Here is a 22,534-nt window from a genome sequence, read left to right on the forward strand (position 1 = left end):
ACAAAATGCAGGCTTCTGTTTAATCAGCTACCAGAGTCCAGACCTCTGTCCTGCCTTCTACCAAAAATCTGCCTAACCATCCCTTGGAGTCCTCTGACCAGATGTGCAGCACTTCTCAATTCTTGACTGATTCAAGTGACTCATCAGTTCTGGCTGCCATATACCCCAGCCAGGGATCATCTTTCAAGGATCAAGAGGTTATAAAATCCAGAAATGTTGTTGTTTCCCATTCATTTAAAATACACAGTGCCCAAGGCGGCATTAAATAAAATTTGTTTTATTTTGAAATAGTAGTTGTCAACCAAACCAGTAATTCCAGGCAGTTTATAACATTATACAATTCTGTTATTTTATCCTATAATAAATATATTCTGAATGTTAATGTGTGAGTCTGTTTACTAGTCATGTTTTTTCTTGTTGCATATGCAAGGGATTCTGCAAGACAATTAATGAAAGGCAAGTGAGATATTGTCTACTTTCCTTAAACAGCATTTAAAAAATATATTTGGAACGGTTTTTTTATGTTGCTTTACAACAGTTGATTGGAACTGTCATAGAACTTGCAAAAGATGTCAAAGAACTCCGGAAGGAATGTCAGGAATTCTTCAAACAGTACTTGCCTTCTTCTAAGCAACCTCTGCCACCTTTACCTGTCTCAGTCCCTCTGCACAATACTGATGAGCTTGAGAGAGCAGAGGAGATTTTAGAGTCAAATTAAGCAAGGCAAATGATGGTTAGTGCTGATGAGGTAGAACATTTAGTTAACCTGTCTTTGGGGAAATTTAACTTACTGTATTTTCTCTCTGCTTTGTGTACATATTTTGTATGACGGGTGAGACGTTTCAGCATAATTGGGGAAACCTCACTGGATATGAGGATCTTTCGCATGCTTTCCTGTGCACTGACATATGAGCTGGCATCCTCTATAAATTGGGCTGGGAAGAGGGTTAAAGAGCAGTCAAGGCAGAAGAGAGCATTCAAGGATATTTTCTTTCTGAATATGTGTATATTTGATGAGTCATTACTTTCAATGCTTTTGGTTTTTCTTTGTTTTGTATTCCCAGAAATCTACCTTACTCTAGCTAATATTCACCTCTTCCTGTACCTCCATTAATGTATTTATTTGCATAAATGTTATATCCTGCTGTTGTTCTGATTTGTTTTAGATGCTTTGACTGTGCAGATGGGTGTGGGAAAGCTTTATGAATATAACCAGGCAGTCCAGAAATTACTCCGACTTGCACCATACCGTGTGGGTGGAACTGCACATCAAACAACTACAACAGTTCCTTTAGTGCCACCTGAAACAAATAATTATTATTTTTCGTTTTTCCAGGACATTAAATGAAGTGCTTCAGTTGACTAAATTAAAAGAAAAAAAAAGACTTAAAAAATAACAAACAAATAAATAAAATTGTGACTAAACTAAAAGATACATTTCAGTTGTCCTTTCAATGTTTTCAGATGTATGGTAGAATCAACATTTAGCAACATTGATTCAGTGATATGAGAATGTTTTTTTTTACTTGAATATTGTTTCAACAATAAATGAGGGTGCAGAAGTGATGCTGAAAAAATATTAAATTGTAATGTTAAATCAATGACATTACAATTCGTTTATAGTTGAACTCCCAGTGTTGTTTCAACGTTAACTGAGAATGCAAAAGTGACGTTGAAGCAACGTCACTTTGTAAGGGTAAATCAATTCAATTATTGTTGAGCCATCAACATTTTCAAACATTGTTTCAATGTATGCTTGTTTGCTATCTGAGATCATTTCTTTGGTTGGGTTAAATCTGCAGGATATCCACACTACTCTTTATAAAAAAGAAGGTTCTTCAAGAGTGAAGGTTTAGTTTCTATAAAGATTCAACTTGGACCTTTTTCTAAGGGAAACTGAACCTAACAGACAGAGATTTATTTATTTTTTTATTATCAGTGTAAGCTTTGACCAAGAGTAAATATTTAATATGTAAAAGTGCACACAAGTTCAATGTGTGGAATCTGTGTGTGTACATTCCTACACTGGCATCCTATGAATCAGTATGGACCTGGACCAGCAGAAAGGGCACATGGCATGGTCAGGGCACTGTGGGGTATTTTTGAAGGCATTTGGCAGAGGACATCCCCTGGTCAATCAGGCTCAGGCCCAGATCCTGTGTGCAGCTGGAAGCCCAGTCTGGCTGCCCTAAGCTTTGTGTCCCAGAGCACACTTTCCCCTCTAGAGCAGAGACAGAGAGAACACATGAAGTCCAGAAAGAGAAATCAGTTCTTCATCTGCCTTTGACACAAATGGAAAAATGTCTGCTATAAAGCAGCTCCCATGAGACACCACCCACCATTGCAAAACTCATAGAAGTTTTGAGTTTTATGAGAGTACTGAGGACGCATGCTGCTTGAAGTCTGATATAAAAATCAACACAGTGTCAGAAATGAGACAAGCATATCTTTTCCAGTCTGTCCTTCTGTAAATTAACATATTTAGTATTCGTATGAAGTTAAAATGTAGAGTGAGTCAAAATCTGAAAAAGTGTGTAATAAAAGGTAAAATAAAAGAGGCTTTCTGTATTTAACACAGAAAAATTCTTAAATCTGAATTGATTTACTATTTCTTATTTGAAACATACACATATGCTTACACATAAGAGACAATCTGAGTGAACAGATGGAGCTGTAGAAACAGACAGAGGAAGACTGCAATCACTGCAGCGGGACTGACAGTGTGAGTAGGAGTAAGAAAACAAATAAGCAAATATTTGTATGACTACTGAAATACAATTGAAATCATGCATCATAATATTATACACCAGGCTATTAAGTGCTGCAAAGAACCTGAAGAAAACTCATATGATCAACACTGTGTCCATGCTAACACACTCTCACCTACATGCAAATACACACACACACACACACACACACACACACACACACACACACACACACACACACACACATATATATATATATATATATATATATATATATATATATATATATATATATATATATATATATATATATATATATATATATATATATCCCTCTATATATAAAATTAGTCAATATTCCATTCCTGGTAGCTGTCCTTATCCAGGTACACCCATGGGTGTTTGGTTGTTCAGCTCATCCTCACTTTTTTCCTTATGGACACTGCTGGAGAAGTTCAGCAATTAATCTCCCTTTTCACTCATCCATACATATAAGGGAGCACTTTTCTGTGTAATATTTAACACTGGGAACTTCCAGGCCTGTCAGAAAGGCCCAGGAGAGCCAGAAAACCTAACCTCAGGTTCCTGTGTGAGGAGGAGGGGGCGTTTGAGTGTGCGTGTTTGTGTGTGTGTGTATGTGTGTGTGTGTGTGTGTGTGTGTGTGTGTGTGTGTGTGTGTGTGTGTGTGTGTGTGTGTGTGTGTGTGTGATCAGTTGCACTGTACCCCATTCAACCCAAAAGGGTGGTTAAATATAGAATAGTGGAGATAGAGGTACACCTCTAAGGAATGAAGACATCATTTCACCAGAGAAAACATGTATTTCATTTTCTGTCTGCCTGGACATGGACTCTTGCTGTATCCCTGTGTGACTCTCTTTCAGGTCATGTCTCTGATTCTCACAGCATACTTCAGTTTCTGGAGCCCTAAAGTGAATAAGGCATAGGATGACTGAGCGGGGACACTTTCTTTTATCTGTGCGCCTTCAGACCTGGAGGAATCTAAGACACAAACTATCTCTCTCTTTCCCTCTCTCTCTCTCTCTTTCCCTCTCTCTCTCTCTCTCTCTCTCTCTCACTCTCTTTCTCTCTCTCTCTGTCAGGTCTCCCAGTAGAAACACACCAGGCACAGAACATCAAAGCAGTTCCGGTGTGCTACGAGCGAAACTTCAAAGGTTGGACGTGTTACACTTCATGAATATGTGTGCTCAGCTAAAGCTCACCGTAGATAACAGCTCCAAATACACTGCTGTAATTTCATGCTCCATTCAGATGTCATATCAACCTGAGAATTGACTTCTTGGCATAATTAAAAGTGAGAGCTCGGTAAGGGCAGAAAAATGGCTTTAAACACAGTTTTCCTTGGGTTTAAAAAAAAAAAACGTTAAAAGAAAAACAAGAAACTGATTCTTATTGAGTCCCTTGGGCTCTTAAACCTTTATCAATCTCAACATAAAATAAGTGAATGTATTACTTATGTATAATTTATGTCAGGCCTCTGTTTGTGGTTTCTATGACACAAAATACACTGTCCCCGCTACAAATATCTACTCTATATTTACAACAGAAGGTTGTGGGGGTTGGTTAAAGCAACACTTCAATTCGCCTTGTTACTTACTGTGTCTTGCTGTGAAATCATAGAGTAGGAATAAAAAACAATTAATGAGATGGTAGTGTGATTCGTTAATTGGTTCATTGTATTCTAGTAACAGTTACAGCAATGTAAATTGTTTTAGTTCTCCTATGTCAAATCAATTTTTGACATAGGAGCCCTGGTGCTACACTAAACAACAACATAGAGCTACAACACAATACAATCTACATAACGTGCATCGAGTGCAACCTAGTGCAAACAGTGCAGACGAAAAACGGTACAGACAGACAGTGCAGACAGACAACAAAAGACAACACAAGACAAGATACAAAACCCAATATAGCGCCGACCAGAAAACCTACTGTATACTTTGATTATACAGTACTGTGCGAGGAGAACTGTAAAAATTATACAAAGAGTGAATATAAACAAATAACCATTTATAGCATATAGTATATTTTCTGACCGCTTATATACAGTAGCAACAAACAAACAATAATAACTTTAGAACAGTACATACAGTATACATAAATCTATGATTACTCTCAGAGTCAATGTTATACAAAAGAAATTAACAGTTTCTGAACCAATAAGAATTGAAAACAAAAATGAAGGCTGTTGTATAACCTTGAATTGCACACAGAATATTCTGATTAATGTTTGTACTGTTCAAAATTGTAATGTTTTATTCCATAACCTTCCACTGCTCTTTTTATTTAATTATGTTTTTCATACCATTTATACTTTATACTGTTTTTAAACTAAATTCATTTTACTTTTATCACTAAAGATTTGTTTTAGTTTTGGTCGCATTTAATTTACAAGCAAAAAGTTTCATTTAGAAACTTGTCAAACTGATCTAACAATTTAATATGTTCCTATGACAGTGATCTGCTTAATGGAAAAAGCCAGTTAGTTAACTTCGTCTCTCAAGTTGACATTACTAGTCATAACTTCCATTGGTAGCTGTTAAAATGTGGAAAAAACTTTAATGTGCATGGCATTTTTAATTTAGCCTGCTTATTGTGACAGAAACAGGGGATTAAAACAAACATGGATATGGGCTGTATGAGGTGAGCATTTTCTCCATGAATAATAAAAAAAAAACCCTCAAAGGTGCAAACCGCAATACAATTTGCACATCCCCATCAGCACACACAGCAGACACCCTTCTCAAACACAGCACACATGCTGAACTCCTCAGGGTCTACGCAAGTGCTTAGAACACAAAGGTACACAGATGTGCACCATGTCACACACAAATAGCACATTTCACTCCATCACGAGGTGTGCTATGTGTGTGAGATGGGGTGTGTGCTATCTAAACAGCGTGGTCTTGCATCTGTTGGTGTAAGTGTGTGCATTCAAACCTCATTGCTAAAACAATCATGAGAGCAAAAGTGAAAAATAATCTGGTGTCTGTTTTTTACAGGTCTACCAGCATTCACTTTTTTCCTCTCATTCTCACAATCCCTATTTCAGAAACACAGACAGGCTGATTCAGATGAGATGCAGCTCTTCATCCCAACACTACATACAAATGAAATACAGAATTTTATCTGAAGAATACATACATACATACATACATTAAAGAAGGAACAGACACATATTTATACACACATCCATAGTCATTGCAGAAAAGCCAAGAAAAAATATTCTTTATGGTAAGACACACAATTGGCTGTTCAAAAAAGAGTAATGAACCTGTTATTTGCTTTTGGACACAACTGTGTTCATTTACACTACAAGGTTGTTTGCTAATGTACATCAAATACAGAGATAGAGACAGCATAATAACACCTTAGAATGAGTGTAGGAATAATCTTGGTGTATTTAAATCAATGTAGCAAATCAAGTTAAAACAAGAGTTTTAGTTTACATAAGGTGTGTAAAATGCACACTCTTGCTGCATACTCTAGCTGTACATGTAAATTAAGTATGTACTCTATAGAACCAAACTAAAATCAAGGTAAATTTTATATGCTGTGAACTCCACTCAGTTTGGGAATTTTAATTAAAACCCACTTTAACTGTCAAGTACAATAAATTTTATGAATGAATTATGGTGGATGTTCATGAATTTATAGTGCAGTGTTCTTCTAGTATGTTAACCAAAATCAATTGACTCAAGTGCTATAAAAAACTACCATCAAAATTTTATAAAAAAATCGTAATGCTGTCAGTAGTCATAAAGGACTTATTATTTTACATGTAGCCCTATGAACATTTATGTAAATTCCAAGCACTGATTTTTTTTTTTTTTTTTTTTTTTTTTTTTTTTTTTTTTTTTATTAAGTTCAAACTTTAAACTTTAAAATGCTAACTTTTTCCAGAAAAGCTATTCCATTAAGGGCTGTCTGAGGAAGATGTTAATGATAATCACCAGTTAATAAATAAAAGAGAAAGTTTATAAACAGGAAACAAGATATAGCTGATATCCAGGCTCCCTGGATCTGCTGCTTTTGTTTTACTAAATATCTCCCTCAAAACCAGAACACCAAAATAGAGAGGAAGGAGAAGAGAGAGGATTTGAGGCGAGTCTAAAGAAACAAACCCATGTGTTTCTGGTTTGCCCTGCAGGAGCTCAAGGGTGGGCCACTGAACCTCTGAACCCTTCATGCCACAGGTTAGCTGCAGGCAGCACAATAGCAGCGGGCATCCGGACAGCATCCGGCCATGCTCTACTCACCTCTCTTACACACAGATCTTACAACATTACACCCAACACCAGCAAAACAAGATTGCTAGCACTGTCCAGTGTGCAATACACATTTTGCTTGCAATCAGTACATATAAAATAAAAATAAACTTCTGAAAGCTTTAGATTTAATACACTAGTCTAACTTACTGGGGTATAAATCTATAATCTATTTAAATCTATAATAAATGCAGTCTGGAAAATGTGTCAGACTGCAGTAAAAATGAGAAAGAAAAAGAGAAAAAATGATGATGGACTATTTAGCAAACGAATCCCTGATCCCTGAGATGAATGCTGTATTAGTTGAGCACTGCATTATTGATGCCTGGACGAGTCTAATGCAAAAATACTATCACACGGTGACAACTGTGCCGTTCAATTATTACCGTGTGCAGTGGAATATGAAAGGCCTTTGATAGAAGACATAAATTCCCCAGACTCCCCCTGAGCAGCAGAGTTAAGCAGCAACAGCCGCCTCCGTTGTGCCTCTGCCTGGACTGGAGAGTGCAATCAGTGTGTAAAGGTATCAAGAGCTCACAGCACTCAGCCAGCACACTCGTGCTAACAAGTACGTATGTTTTGTACACAAACATTGTTCATGTGATCCCTTATAAAAAAATAAAAATACAATGTTTAAGTAGTAAATTTAAAAAATTTACTATGTATGTGTTCCATATTTTTACTTAACATCTCAAATAGAATGACTTTATATGGCAACCAGTGTATCTAATATATAGTAAAATAGTGAAATAAGAAAAAATTCTAAAAAAGTAAGGTATCTTTGGTATACTACACAAAGTGTACTTGTAAATAAGCTTTTAAAGAAAAACAACCCTTAAATAAAAAATGAATGATTTTTAAGTATTGCATTTCTGTTACTTTTGATAAGTCGGAATAGTAAAAGTGGCCTAGTTCTTCCCCTTTATTCATTTGAAGGCTTGCCGACTCGCTTGCTCTCTCCCTCTTAGATACACGATGCATACACACACACACACACACACACACACACACACACACACACACACACACACACACACACACACACACACATGTGCCCACTCACTAATACCTCTTTGATGTTTAACCTAATATTCTGTGTTCATAAATCAAGTAAAAAGCAAAAGCGACCTTTATAACCCTTGCGGTGAACTCACAATATGAAAGCCCATAAACAAAGACGATAATTTACAGTCACTAGTTTTAAAGTCTGAGATTGATAGAGGCTTCACTGTCTATTCTAAAATTCATCTCGGCTGCGAATGCTATTCATGTGAATGCAAAGATAATATAAATGGTCATAGAAAATAAAAATCAGTGAAGAGATCTCATTAATAACTTTATAGTTCCTCAGATAGAAACATAAAAGAGACTTATGCTTTAGTCTCCTGTCTCTCTGATTTATCTTCCGTGTTAAACACCTTTGTATTCTCACATGCATACTCTTGGGTTTCAGCACAAATATTATCATTATACACTGAACTCAGATCTGCTGACAGTGATGCTATTGTCGGTTAAATGACTGTCAATAAATAAGAGATTATGAAAAAAATGGCGGAGGTTGACAGATATGAGCTTACACTACACTAAAAACATTTATAATCCTGAAGGGTCTTCACTTGTTCCTCCGCAGAAATCCTATGAATGAGGGTTTCAAGTTAGAACCCATTCTTACAAGCATTAACTTTCCAAGGAAGTCTTAAGGAAATATTTTTTCTAAAAGTTGGGAAAAGAAACACTGCCAAGTATCCATGACAGAATCTAAGCTCTAAGTTTTTATTTATTCATCTGTTCAATACAAATTCTGGAATTAAAATCATATAATCTCTGTTGTATTCCTAACGTGTCTTTTAAATAAAATATTATTTATCCAAATTTTTTTCTGAAAAAAATAGAATAAAATCCTAAAATCTGATTGGTAAGAAGGTGTTTAATTTTCTATAATAGCTATGACAATAGTGTTGGCAAAAATCACTGATTTAAATGAAGACATTCATTCTGATTTATAGTAACAACTCATAATATGCCCTAATAAAGCTTTCTTTGAATAAAAAGCAATAATAAATCATATAGTGAAGATTTTCTGTAAGGATACATTTATTTTCCAATTTTTTAAACATAGTCTCTGATGTCAGAGATTTTTAATAGTCGATTGGTTTTCTAGATAGAGTTTCAGGACAGAGGCTTTTGTGCTTTCTGACACAGTTGTGCTGTATTCCTTACATAAGAATCTAAGTGATCAAAAAGCAACTTCTCCTCAAAGAATTAACCATGTATAACTAGCTCCATCAAAATATAAAAAGATAATTAATAATATTAATAATAAGTATATAAAGCAGAGAACCAAACAAGTACCAAAGCAGTCAGGGATGATGAAGTACAGTCTCAAAATGCAACTTGATTTTCTCCTTTTTAAAATATCAAATGCCCCCTACAGTTTGTGGATGTGCAATTGTTTCACTTTTATTTAAGAAGCATGTCATCTGGCCTTTACACTTTACTCCAACCTTGCATGAACAATCTCTCACTCAGAGCTGCTTTTGGATCTTGAGACACATCTCTGATAATCAATCTGGCTCCCTCAGACCAGGCACAGATTGGGTGTCCTGGCTGTACTGAGACAGGGATTCCTGTCAGCATTAAAAAAATTTTATAGCCTGATGGAGACTACACAACATAAGCACTCCATTTCAGAAAGGTGATTGAAAAAACATGTGACCAATCAATGAACCAGAAATCTAAAACTATACTCAAAAGTTATTGAAGGTACTTATGAAACAAAGAAACCCAGCTCAGAAAAAAGAAAAGTCTCTTAATCAAACATGATTTAAAAATGTATGTCATATGAGTGGGTCCTGTCTTTCTATGACTAATCACAAAAATTAAGAAAAATATTTAAGACAGGGAGAATGACATTTAAGAGGGAGAATGAAGAATATGGCCTCATCAGCAGTTAAATTCCTTCAAGAATTGTTTAAAAATCCTTTCTCTTTACAAACAGAAATCAAAGACAATGTAATCCAAGTCCACTTCCAAATCCTATTAAAACTGTATTATATGAAAACAAGCTGCATTCTATACATTGCTGTCGGTATGCACTTATGAAGGAGACCACATCTTTTTTTTTATATTCTTTTGAACATGAGCTGCCTGTAGGTTAACTGCCCTCTATTACACTGTCATCTGGCAGAAATGTGAGATAAATTACCCTGACCTGTCTCGCCCATGCTGAGGAGCTTAAAGTCAGTATCAAGTTGTTTGTTCAGCATGAACCCTGGGAAAAGAGAAGTGCATCCAATTGTAGCTAGAATGTCAACCAAAGCTTGACTTAACACTATATATTTTCCTGAGGTGAGCACATCATTCCTTTGCAGGAGATGCAGAAAAACATAACCTGTTTGAGTTCTTCTGTTATGGTCATTTTCCAGGGTCATAGTGAATCCAGAGATTTTCCTGGCAACACAGGAAGTGGTAATGCACCATGGATGGGATGCATGTTCTTTAGAAGTCACATCGCATAGACAAATATTTAGAACATTTAGTGACAATTTAGAGTAACCTGTGTATTTTCTGTGAGGTTGAAGAAGAAATGTAATCTTCATAAGCCTATCTGTGTTCCTTTTACACACTTCTCAGAGACAGCCTCCAATTTAATACTGCTGATTTTCAGATGTGTATAAACCTAAAAGATGTTTGCATATTTACTTAATTGATTTTTGTAGCTTTTAAATCTTTAAAAAGAAGCCTGCTTTTGGCAGTTTGTTTTCTCGCTTTGAAGTGTGCCTCTTGGAAGAGAGTGCTGCAAAATAGTATGCAAATGATCATTCAGGGCAATAATGCAGTCCTGTATGAAATCAGTAATAACACAGAAGGAATTCTCACTACCACGCTTACATAATTCTAAGTTTAGCGTCTTAATTCTGTAAAACTGTAAAACTAACTTTTGCAGCATATGATGATATTTTTCCATCCCCTTTCTAGCTCACACTTTATCAGTAATGCCACCATACACCAACATCCACACCTGCCAGCACTGCTCCCTAACTATGGGGACTCTATAGACTATAGACTCACTAACAGCCAGATGGTGTTACACTCTCAGCGATGGCAATTAATATGATTAAAATGTATGTAAGCATGTGTGTGTGTATTGGTTTATGACTGCTACAGACTATAATGCAGGTGGGTCCCAAGTTGTGAGCTCAGGGCTTGGAAACAGGTGTTTTTTTACAAGAAGCTGTGTATGTGGGTCACAGCATGAGAGAGAATACATTGAACAAAGGGTGCTGATTTGTTTCCTACTCACCAGGACACATAGAGAAAAAGAAACAGAGACACACAAAGAATTCAGAAAGGCCTCCAGCCAAAATTCACGCCAAGAAAATATCGAATGATCTAATTAATTCTTAAAAATGTATGTGCTTGGTTCCTATTCCTAAGGCTCCTAAAGTGGCTGCGCCAAAATCAGACACTTGCAAATATTCAGCAGATAGAGTAGAAAGAGAGAGAAAAAAGAGAGAAAGATAAGAGAAACACCACAGATGTGAGTCATAAACAGAGCTTGCCTAATTACTGAGAGTCAGTGCTTTGGCTCATTTTGCAGCTGCAATGGAGGGAGAAAACATGCTGATCACACAAACCATAACACAATAGTAGGTTCACAAATCAGCCAACCTATAAAATATTCATGTTAATAGACCAGACTGTTCAATAGCATGAGGACAAAATATAAAACACATATAAACATATAAAGTCAAACAGGGAACCTGAAATGCATTGACAAAGATTTCACTCTGACTTGGAAAAAAGCAAGAACAACAGCACTCCATATTTCGACTGCTGATCCCCTAATACCAAGAGCTACAGGTCACAACTCTAGAGACTATTATATAACAAGAGAGGGTGCAAAACATGTTTCCACTGGTCACAGTTTCCATATGAGGAAAAACATTTACCTCTTATTGATCTCTTATGAAAGTGGGTTGGAAGATAAATCTAAAGGGCTGTTGTTCATTTACATTATTTTTAATCTCATTCATATAGCTTCAATCAGCTAACAACACCAGCTGCCAACACAGATACATGGTGTTGCTCTTGAAATCCCAGATCAGTGCATTTAAACTGAGAGTGCAATTTTCTTTAGCATGACAGTAAGTGACATTGCTTTCCAAAAAAGAGGATAAAAAAGACAAAGTGACATTGCTCTCTCTACAGAAATTAAAATAAATCTAAGCCAGCATGACCAATTTAAAGTTGAGATAAAAAAAAGCACTGGTGGCCCTGTGTGCTTTGGGTTTAGAGCAGTTTAACCCAGACTAAGAGAAGCACTGATGACCTTGTCCTAGTTCACCATTAAAACTGCTCTGGGCCACTCTGTGCATCCTGTCGATAACCTATTATAACATGACAGAGAAGATGGCCGCTGCACAGAAAAGAGGGGAAGTGGGCAATGAGATCACAAAGTGACTGTGACTAAGCAGCCAAGCAAAGAGAAACAAAAGAAAGGATTTCAAGCACAATTAGTCTTTAATTGTGTAAGATGGGATTCTGCATATAGTTTCTCACTCACCCTATGTTTTTGCAAAAATAATTACCTACATAATAAATATGTCATAATTTACACAAACAAAACTGGGCATGTGAGGAAATTAGCTCATCTGTATGACTAGTACCTAAACAATCTGGCCATCCTTCTCAGACCACTCTTATCAACAAGACACTGCACTGTACTGTGTGAACTCTAGAGACTGTTGTGTGTGAAAATCTCAGGAGATCAGCTGTTGGAGCCCATCTGGCTCCAACAGCTATGCCAAAGCCAAAAATCACTGAGATCACACTTTTTTTTCCCCATTCTAATATTTAATGTGACCATAACTGCATTAACTGAAGCGCATGACTTGTAGCTGATGGAATTATTGCATGAATAAGCAGAGGAACAGGTGCTCCTATTAAAGTGGCCAGTGAATGCGTGTGTGTGTGTGTGTGTGTTGTGTGTGTGTGTGTGTGTGTGTGTGTGTGTGTGTGTGTGTGTGTGTGTGTGTGTGTGTGCATATAGTGTGTGTAGTTAATGCCTAAGTCATATTGGGCATTTTTTAGGTATAAAAAAATTGTTAATAAATCTTTCTTAATTCCAGCCTACTTTGTTCTCTAACTTTTGTCTGGGTCCTGAAATAAGCTCCACCTCCAGTCTGAAAAAGCTCAGAACAATGCTCAGCTCTGCCACCTTTATAAAATCCAATTCACAATAAATACATATTTTTATTTACAGGTGTGTGGTTGATTGCATGAAGAAGGCTTGTCAATGTCTTAACAAATTAAAGAATAAAATTAAACACAGTGTCTGAGAACGGTCTGGTTCTGACTAATAACAAAAAGCAACGTTTTCAAAATTAAACTAGCAGCCCACAAATGTGTCAGTTGTTATAAAAATTTAAATCAAAATTCAAATAGCTTAGTAACTCCAGAAACACTTGCACATCGCTAAAGGTTGCTAAACAACTTCCACTTGGCTTCCAGTATCCATGTAGACACGTCTTATTGATCTCCAAATGAAACTGGGTTTGAACACACATTACAACTCGCTTCACGTGCAGCAGAGGACTTTACAAGTAACAAAGTGCCACTTTAAAGTTGCCATTTAAACCAGTGCTGTAGGGCTCACCAAGGTTGCTTTTTTCCTAAAAAAAAAAAAAAGAGCAATTGCTCTTGCTTCTTGCCTCAGCCGCAATTCTCTGCTGATATGTCTGCCTGACTGACAGCTTTCACCTCACAGCTGGCAATCACAATACGCAACTACAACCTGCACACATACACACATACACACACATGCCGCACGCACGCACGCACGCACTCACTCACACACACACACACACACTGAGCCTTGTTTTGCCTGCAGTTTTCACCACCAGTTCACAACCCTCCCTGAAACTGTGTCTGGCCTGCTCTCCTACTAACACTGATTCAAAGAGACGCAAACATCTCTCCAGGGCTTCATTTACAACCAAAAAAGACCAGTTTGCTTCTTTGCAAAGACGTATCCTGCAGTCATTTCTCCCCTCCAAATACCCTAATGCTTACACCCTAGTCAACAGGCACAGACACAAATGGTATAATTTTCAGAGTGCGTCACTACGAGGTGAAGTCTCCTGTGGACATTTCTATAATGGCTGTCTATACAAAATGTGAGTACAGGAACACAGGCCAGTCCTCAGGCTAAACACAGCAGATGGGAGAAGAACTAATTGTACAAACTAAATAAATCTAATGAGACATTGGTGGTCTGCAGAGCCTCTGGGCACCAACATTCCTTCTGTCATCTAAATGTGACACTGAAAGGTACACCATCAGTGAACATTCAAGTTTGCTCACTTTTTTTTCTATTTCGATGAGTTGTTTTTTTTCTTTACAATTTCATCATATCTTCCATGAAGGAGGCTTAAGCTGTGTGCATGTTTCCAGAGAGCTTAATAAACCAAATAATCCTCCAGGAATGACTGTGTGGTTGAGCATCTTCTTGGAGGCTGAGTGAGTGACACATTTAATCAGCAGCCCGTGGCTGTCTCACACATACGGGAAAGACAAAATCATTCAGTTTTCATACTACATAGATCTCACTCTATTTAAATACCATACCTCATAAATACAATTTTAAACTTCATGGCCATACCTAAAAAAAATAGAGAATTTCCAAGTTTTACAAATGGTATTTCATGTGTTATTGAAATAATTGCTTTTCCAGTAGTTGCTTGATTGTGCTGGTAAACTAAGCATCTAAAATTAATCAATGTATCTTTTCTGTCCCATACCTTCTACATCATAGATCAATGTAAAGTTCTGGAACTGATTTAATGATAAGACCATCATATTTCTGTTTCTAGTGGTCACATGATTTTGTGCTCCAGATTATTGAGAGAAATTATCCAATATTACAGTCAATTAAAGTTTATATTGACATGAGAATAAACAGAAGCTGGGTGCAACTTGTCTACCTGGCTTGGTTACTCTGACCAGACAATGAAGTCAAGTCAAGTTTATTTCTATAGCACTTTTCACAACAGACATTGTCTCAAAGCAGCTTTACAGAATTTAACAGCTAAGGTGAATGGTGTGCATTTATCCCTGATGAGCAGCCATGGCGATCTAACAATGACATGTTAGATACAGTAGGGCATATAATGGATTTTTATGAGTTTAAAAAAAACTATTTTTAATAAAATAAAATTAATTTAGGTGTGAAAGTTGAGCGAGCTTTGCTACAAAAAATTGCCATTGTATGTTAAGCCAGATTTTGCCATGCTGCAACCATCATGCACTGTTCAAAGTTGATTCAGTTCTCCATTTATTGCTCTAAAAAAAGGGGGTAAAAAGGCCAATAATTTGTTCCATCCTTTCTCCACTTTTTGCTGTGGTATGATGCTTCTGCTTCACAGAAAGTTCTGGGCACTTAATGGAAGCTGACAGCTTCTTGAACAACTGAAGACATCTCCAGCTCTTGCTGGCCACAATGAGAAAGGCACTCGTCTGATTGAATAAGTGTATGCGGGAGGAGATAGGCCCTTATTATACCTACAGTACACTTACCACATCTGTGAGATGCTAGGGACAAAAAGAAGTATTGGAAGATAATTGGGGACTTGAGTCACAGAAAGGGCACTATACACTGTCAAGGAGGGGTGAGTGAGATGTAGGCTTTGTTGTTAGAATATGAGCCCTGCCACTAAACCTCCTCAGTGCACTGGACCTTTTGCCACAGTGGAGATAATAATGTACGATAACTAGGCACAGAACAGACGGAAACTGCATGAGCAAATTGCAGTGGTTCGCGAACTATAAATATGTGTGGGGATTATTTATGGTGTGAATCTTATCAGCATTCAGAAAGTATGGATTATTTCGAGCCAGATGCAAATCTAATAAGGACTCACTCTGCATATTTGTTTATGCGGAGCTCATTTCAGAGGAACATGTGCATATTTTTTCTTTATTGTATTTGCCTTCACAGTCTCAGTGTTTTTGTTTTCATCACATATTTTCCTCAGCCTCCAACCTCCCTTCCATTGTCACCCCAGGCAAGCTCTTCATGCAAAGTGTTTTCTGCGTTCCCGGAAAGATAAGTTTTTCCTTGCAAGGATTTTCTAACTTTCATGGGGGCTGTGCTACCTGGAGGGGGTGAATAAAGTGCTTGTAGGAGCACAGCATGGAGAAGCCTCTGTGCATTCAGCATACAAGCCATTATCAGTGTTTACTAAGGCAATGCTGGCACCACAGGGATGGTCTTTATGGGGATTAGAAGGCTGCCCTGAAGTCCTGAAGAAGCACATTGCATGCTAATGCTAGTGCGGGTAATGGAGCAGGACAAACTGTTAACCCCCTGCTTTCTATGAGCAGCTTGTTAATTAAATGGTATCTGACACTGGAGTGAATCAACCACATCATGTCTGCCAGCTGTAACCGCACGTATATACGTGCACAGAAATTGTCTTGTAGGAGATTTGGATATGCCAGACACATAGAAAAAAATTAACGACCACGATTCATGTGTTAACACAAACAGACTGTGTAACATTTAAGACATACAATGGTTTCTATAATAATTACCTCCCAGAAGCCTTGTGTGTTGGCATGTTTTAACAACGTGTGTTTGGAGAGACTATCTTGCAGGCACGATGCAAACAACAAAGTAAACCTGTGGCCAATAAGAGTTCTCACCACATTGCTAAGGGCACTGTCCTGTTATACAGTGTTTAAAATGTAAAGCCTGTTCTATATGACCACCCCACAAACCAGCAACATCAAAAATCTTTGTAAACTAATTTTAAAGTTGCATGTAAGAGACGAGGGCTAAACAATATCCAAAGATTAAAGACCTGTGTAAAACTACATTCATGGAAATAAAATCATACCAATAGAACTTTTAATTTAAATGAAAAAAATATTAATTTTTATGGTACTGCTTTGGATTTAGCTTCATTTTAATCTGAAACTGGATTTGGCCTCTAATTAAACTTTTGATTTTTAAAATGAATGATTACAAGTTACTTAGATGATATCTTGAAAAAAAAACCTAAAAATATAAATTAATAGGAACCAAACCTTTTTCAATTTTTATACCCCTATTTCACACTCCGTATAATGCCATTATTGTAGCTCCATACATTCATTATTCTGAATAATTAATACCTCATTACAGTGACAAGGGTCTAATGGATTTGAAGAGCATGCTTTGATGTAAAATGGAAAAAAAAAATTTCTGTTTCAGTAAATTTGTAAATTAAAAGGAGAAGAGTTGTTTTTCCCCTGCCACAGTCGCCACCGGGTTGTTCATCAGGGACAAACTTACATTTATAAAGAACGTCTTATTCATTTTTATAACCACATTATCTGTGTAAAGCTGCTTTGAGACAATGTTCATTGTTAAAAGCGCTATACAAATAAAAATGTATCTGAAAAAATTTATTGAATTGAAAATAAATCATGTTTTTAGTCTAAAATCTTTTAGCTCTTATCAAACACTCTTAAACTCAATGATTACTACAATATAGGCAAGGCTAAGTGCCATGGAAGAGGTTTGGCACATAGAAGAAGAAATAAACTGATTGCTAGTTCTAGATCAAAGACCGAGCAAATTATATGTACATATACTGCTTGACATTTTGGTAAATACGAAGACTGATGAGCTGGCAGGCGGATATTATACGTAATTAAGAGTCTCAGAGTTTCTCTTGTAAACTTGTCATGAGCCATAACCTGTTCAACCTCTGAATTCTGAAAACTCGCTGACTGCAATCACAGCCTAAGTCAATTGAACTCCCGTAATGACGCATATGGCCATGGCATGCAAAAATAAACCTTTGTGTCCCACACAAAAACAGTATATGCTGGTCTGGAGAAGGTATTTGAGACACACAAATTTGAGACACACATGCCCCTTGATGATTTCTCTATGGGTAAACACTGCTGATTTATCCAAACAAACAGTGAGTGTAGGCTTACACTTTAGGCCCTGATTAATAAAGTAAGTCTGACATAAACCAAACTACTTCATCCAAACTTACACTCGCAATTAGTTGCCTTTACCATAATATTTATACTAAACCTATATCAGTTTAGCCAACATGTCACGATTTATTCATATTAGTGGAGTGACTGTAGCCATGACTGCACTGTTCTGATGTTCTGTCTATCAATACTATATAACCACTATAATACAGTAAAGAATAACTAAACAGAAAATATCTATTAACAAAGTATATAAAACAGAAGCACTTTATTTAGTGAATTCTTGTTAACATGGCAACCTGCATTTTTTATTTCTTTTTTGTCCTATGAACTTTAAGACAGAAAATGCTAGGCTGGTAAGACAACATCTGTGTATAGTGTTACATCATGTTACACTGATCCTCCACAACATTAAAAATGACTAGGTCATTAGACTAGGTCAATGACTAGATCATTCATACATTGAGAGGACTCAGAACAAATATCAGAACATGTTAGCAGTTTATGAAAATCGAATTGTTATCAGATAAAGATGAAAGATTGACCTAAATTAATATGGCGGAAATGATTTGTTTACTGGATCAGTGAGTACTATAATTCATGAGAGCAAGTGTATAGCACTCGTCAGGAACAGCTACAAAAATAAAATACCTGGACTGCATAATGAAATAATGAATAGAGTGCATCTACATAACTATGTATCATGATAGTCTGATAATCATCAAGAGTATCAACACAGTTCAGGCAGCTGTGCAGTATTTGTTGTACAGTATTAAGTTGCACAACAATGCAGGTAGAGACGAATATAATACATACGCTATTGTTATGATAATTATATTACAGCATGCTTTTACAATGTATTTTTGTCACCAGTATATCTAGAAATGGGTGAAATATATGGCAAAAAAACATATTTGAAAACATTTCTAGGAAGCAAACAGTATAGATGTACAGACTGTTTTTAAATTAATATTGAGTCAGATTGGACACTATTCCTCACTCTGCTTTACTGAAGATTGTATGCTTTATAAGTGTGTACTCTTGACAAACGTAACTGTTTATTGAGCACACTTAACTTAAGCAGCATTGAAGGATCATATAACAAAAGCCTACAGAATGCAAGTAGTTTTAAAACCATGCATCAGGTATCCGATACCCAGATAATATGGGATTGGTCCATGTCTAACTGCATAGTAACAAGTAGCTGATTGGATGGTAGTCCATTATGGTATCAGGATGTACTGTGTTTGTCAGTGTTTTGTATTGGTTTTGTATTGTATAAACCACATTTAAATACCAGTTCATTTTACACTTTGCAATTGTGTCATTCCTGCTTTATTGTTTTGCTGGAAAGAAAGAAACCTAATAAATGAAATGTTTTTGTGAAATGTAATCTTTTGATAATACCATAGATTGTTTAATTTATTCAAATATTAGGCTTTATAGTAAAGCAGTAGCATAGTAGCAGAAGAAGGCTTAAGGCACAATCCATGCCATTCTGATTAGATAACAGCAGCTGAAGCTGGTCCAAACTGGTAGACCATCTGTGTGAGTTGGTAAGTTATGTTCCAGCTTCCATATTATTACACTGATCTATAAAAGTTTCGCTTTTTCTAACCATCTCACTGTTGTATTGTTTTCCTTAAAAAATCATTTGTTGTTAATTCAACTGTTTTTCATTGCTACCAAAACCAGTTGGCACTGATAAGCTACCATTTATTTTTTCCAGCTGCCCAGACCAAGTTGTATTTTTTCACCATGGCCATGAAAACAGAAGGTAGATGTGCAGTCTTACCTCTTGCATTTAGGATTTTCACCAGCACCTGAATGGGGGACGTGAGCTTGTTCATCATGTAGACTCGTCCAGTTTCTCTCTCCACGCGCACTGGTGAACTCGCTGTAGGTGACAGCAACTCGAAACGCTTCTCCTCAAACTTCTGATCTGGGACAGTGAAGATCACATCTCCTGCGTCGGCGTGTTCAGACAGCGCTACTGTATAGCTGAGCTCTTCAGAAACGGCTCTCGTTCTTCTTCCAGCCCTCGTCTCGGTGCCTGTTAGTCGCGCGCGCGTGACTGCGATGTGAAGCTGGAGAGGTTCACTCTGCAGCACCGCGTCTCCGTTGTCTCGCGCGTGAACCCGAACCGTCAGGTTGCCGGGCGCGTGGAGCGACCGGACTAGCAGCACTTGTCCGCTTTTAGGAACCACGTGTATGTACGGGTTTTGAGACGGGACGAATGTGATCGCACCGTTCCTCCCCGTATCCTTGTCCTGTGCGCTTAGGCGGAGCAGCTCGCTCCCTACCGCCGTTAATTCATCAATCTCTATGTTTGCACTTGGGCTGATGAACTGTGGCGGGTTGTCATTTTTATCCAGGACCTCGACATGCACTAGGTTTATCGCGCACCCTGGTATAAGTGCATTCACTTCATACCTCGACTTGCGCTCTCTGTCCAAACTTTTAGCGGTTTTCAAGAGAAAACCCGTTTTCGCCGAGTAGAAAAGCGAGAAATCCGAGGCGTCATCCCCGACTAAAGTGCTTCTGCGTCCCTCTGAGATCGACCCGTTGCATCCGACATGCAAAACGACAGAGCCGACAGGCGCGTCTTCTTCAACTTCCCCGTAATAAGCTGCGGGGTTTGCGGCCACGACCGAGAACGAAATGAAAAAGGCAAGAAACCCTGCATCCATACATCCGAGAAGTTTCATCTCTCGCCGACGAGTCTTCATGGTTAAAGTATTTCTGTCACCTTTTAATACAGATACGGCATTCGATTTGCATGAAGAAAATCAATAAGAAACTTTGTTATTTAGTGTATATTAATAAGAAAATAAACACAGAATGTTTTCCCTAAAAGATCTAAGATTTAACAGTCCAATTGTCTTTAAATTCAACTGTTCAACAGCAAACACACTTTGTATTATGGGTCTCTCCTACCGGCATCATTCAACTCTGAGTTGCAGCATCCCCTGGTCCTTAGCAGCTCAGGCTCCATGTGGTCCTCGGCCCAGCCCACAATCGCTCAGCCAATCATAACGCATGACGGCAGACCCTTAACTCCTCCCACAGGTTTGGATTAGGCGCCGCTGATACACATTGCGAGACGTAGAGCCCCGCCCCTTTCAACGGTCACGTTCTCAAATTACTTTGCTCTTTATAATATATTGGCTTTATACAATACAAACACAGAACAATACAGTATTCACTTACACCATAAAAGATAAAGGATTTTAGGACGTAACAGACCTCCTCATCAATAAAGCATAAAGGAGCCCTGTTTAAAACAGTAAATCTTCTTCTTCTTCCTCATCATCTTCTTCTTCTTCTTCTTCATCTTCTTCTTCTTCTTCATCTTCTTCTTCTTCTTTTTCTTCTTATTCTTATTCTTCTTCTTCTTCATCTTCTTCTTCTTCTTCTTTCGGCTGCTCCCATTAGGGGTCGCCACAGCGGATCATCCATCTCCATACCCCCCTGTCCTCTACATCTGCCTCTTTCACACCAACAACCTGCATGTCTTCCCTCACCACACCCATGAACCTTCTCCTTGGCCTTCCTCTTTTCCTCCTTCCTGGTGACTTCCTGAGCATTCTTTTACCCATATAACTCATGTCCCTCCTCTGCACATGTCCAAACCATCTCAATCTCGCCTCCCTCACCTTGTCAATAAATAACAGATATATAAATGCAAAATATAAGTATGCCAGAAGAGGTGGGTCTCTATATTCATTACAATCTAAGCATCATGAATATTTCTGACCAGGAAATACTTTAAGGGTTCCCCCAAAGGGGCAAGTAATACAAATCTGGATTTGTAGATTTGACCCTTCTTGTAAAAAGTGTGAAGGCAGCTTGTGTAAATAGGGCTGTAGTTGGGGTATATCATAAAGGCAACCTTTTATGGATAGTAGGTGTAAACATGCAGCAATGTTTAGAGAAATTTAACAAATATCAAATCCGTGAATCCTAGTTTATCATATTACATTTAGTAAATGAAAGCTCACAAAATGAAACATAAAAAAATTAAAATCTGCCATACACAGAGAATACAAACTTTTCATCTTTATTAATCATTTTATCCTAGACAAAGACATTACTAAAACACTGGTCTTGGACTGGGAATACACTCTGTCTGGGACACTTGTTAATCCCGGGGCAATGAGAGAATAGATTACATTTATTTATACAGTAACCACTTTATCCTGGTCACATTGGCTGTGTATCTCAAGGCAATCCTGATAGTACTGGGTGCAATGTGGATGGGACACCAGTTCATCACAAGGCACCAAACACACATACATTCACACCTAGATAACAATCTTAGCCAGTCCCGCATTAAAAAAAGAAAATGTGAGAATTTAGAGGAATTATAGGAGAACATGCAAAAAATATAAAGTATAATGCAATCTTAGGATTCGACCCAGAACCCTGAAATAGCAATTGTACCCACTGCACCATTATGTGAAACCACTAAGAGATGTAATCAAAATAAATCATTGTAAGATATCAAACTGTGCTTGGAAACATTCACCTACATATTAAAAT

The 22,534-nt window shown here is 37.4% G+C and overlaps 1 protein-coding gene across 1 annotated transcript in view; it reads right to left on the minus strand.

The window, feature by feature from the left end:
* The window catches only part of LOC310727083 (neural-cadherin), a 114,082-nt gene extending 93,120 nt beyond the window's left edge, over positions 1-20,962 (minus strand). Inside the window, exon 1 of the mRNA XM_083543195.1 lies at positions 19,788-20,962. Coding sequence (XP_083399321.1) covers positions 19,788-20,721 — 934 coding nt within the window. The 5' untranslated portion in view covers positions 20,722-20,962. The remainder of the gene's footprint in view (positions 1-19,787) is intronic.
* Positions 20,963-22,534: the final 1,572 nt, after the last annotated feature.

The sequence above is a fragment of the Silurus aristotelis genome (genome assembly GCF_946808225.1).
Source record: "Silurus aristotelis genome assembly, chromosome: 1".
Classification (NCBI taxonomy): Eukaryota; Metazoa; Chordata; class Actinopteri; order Siluriformes; family Siluridae; genus Silurus; species Silurus aristotelis.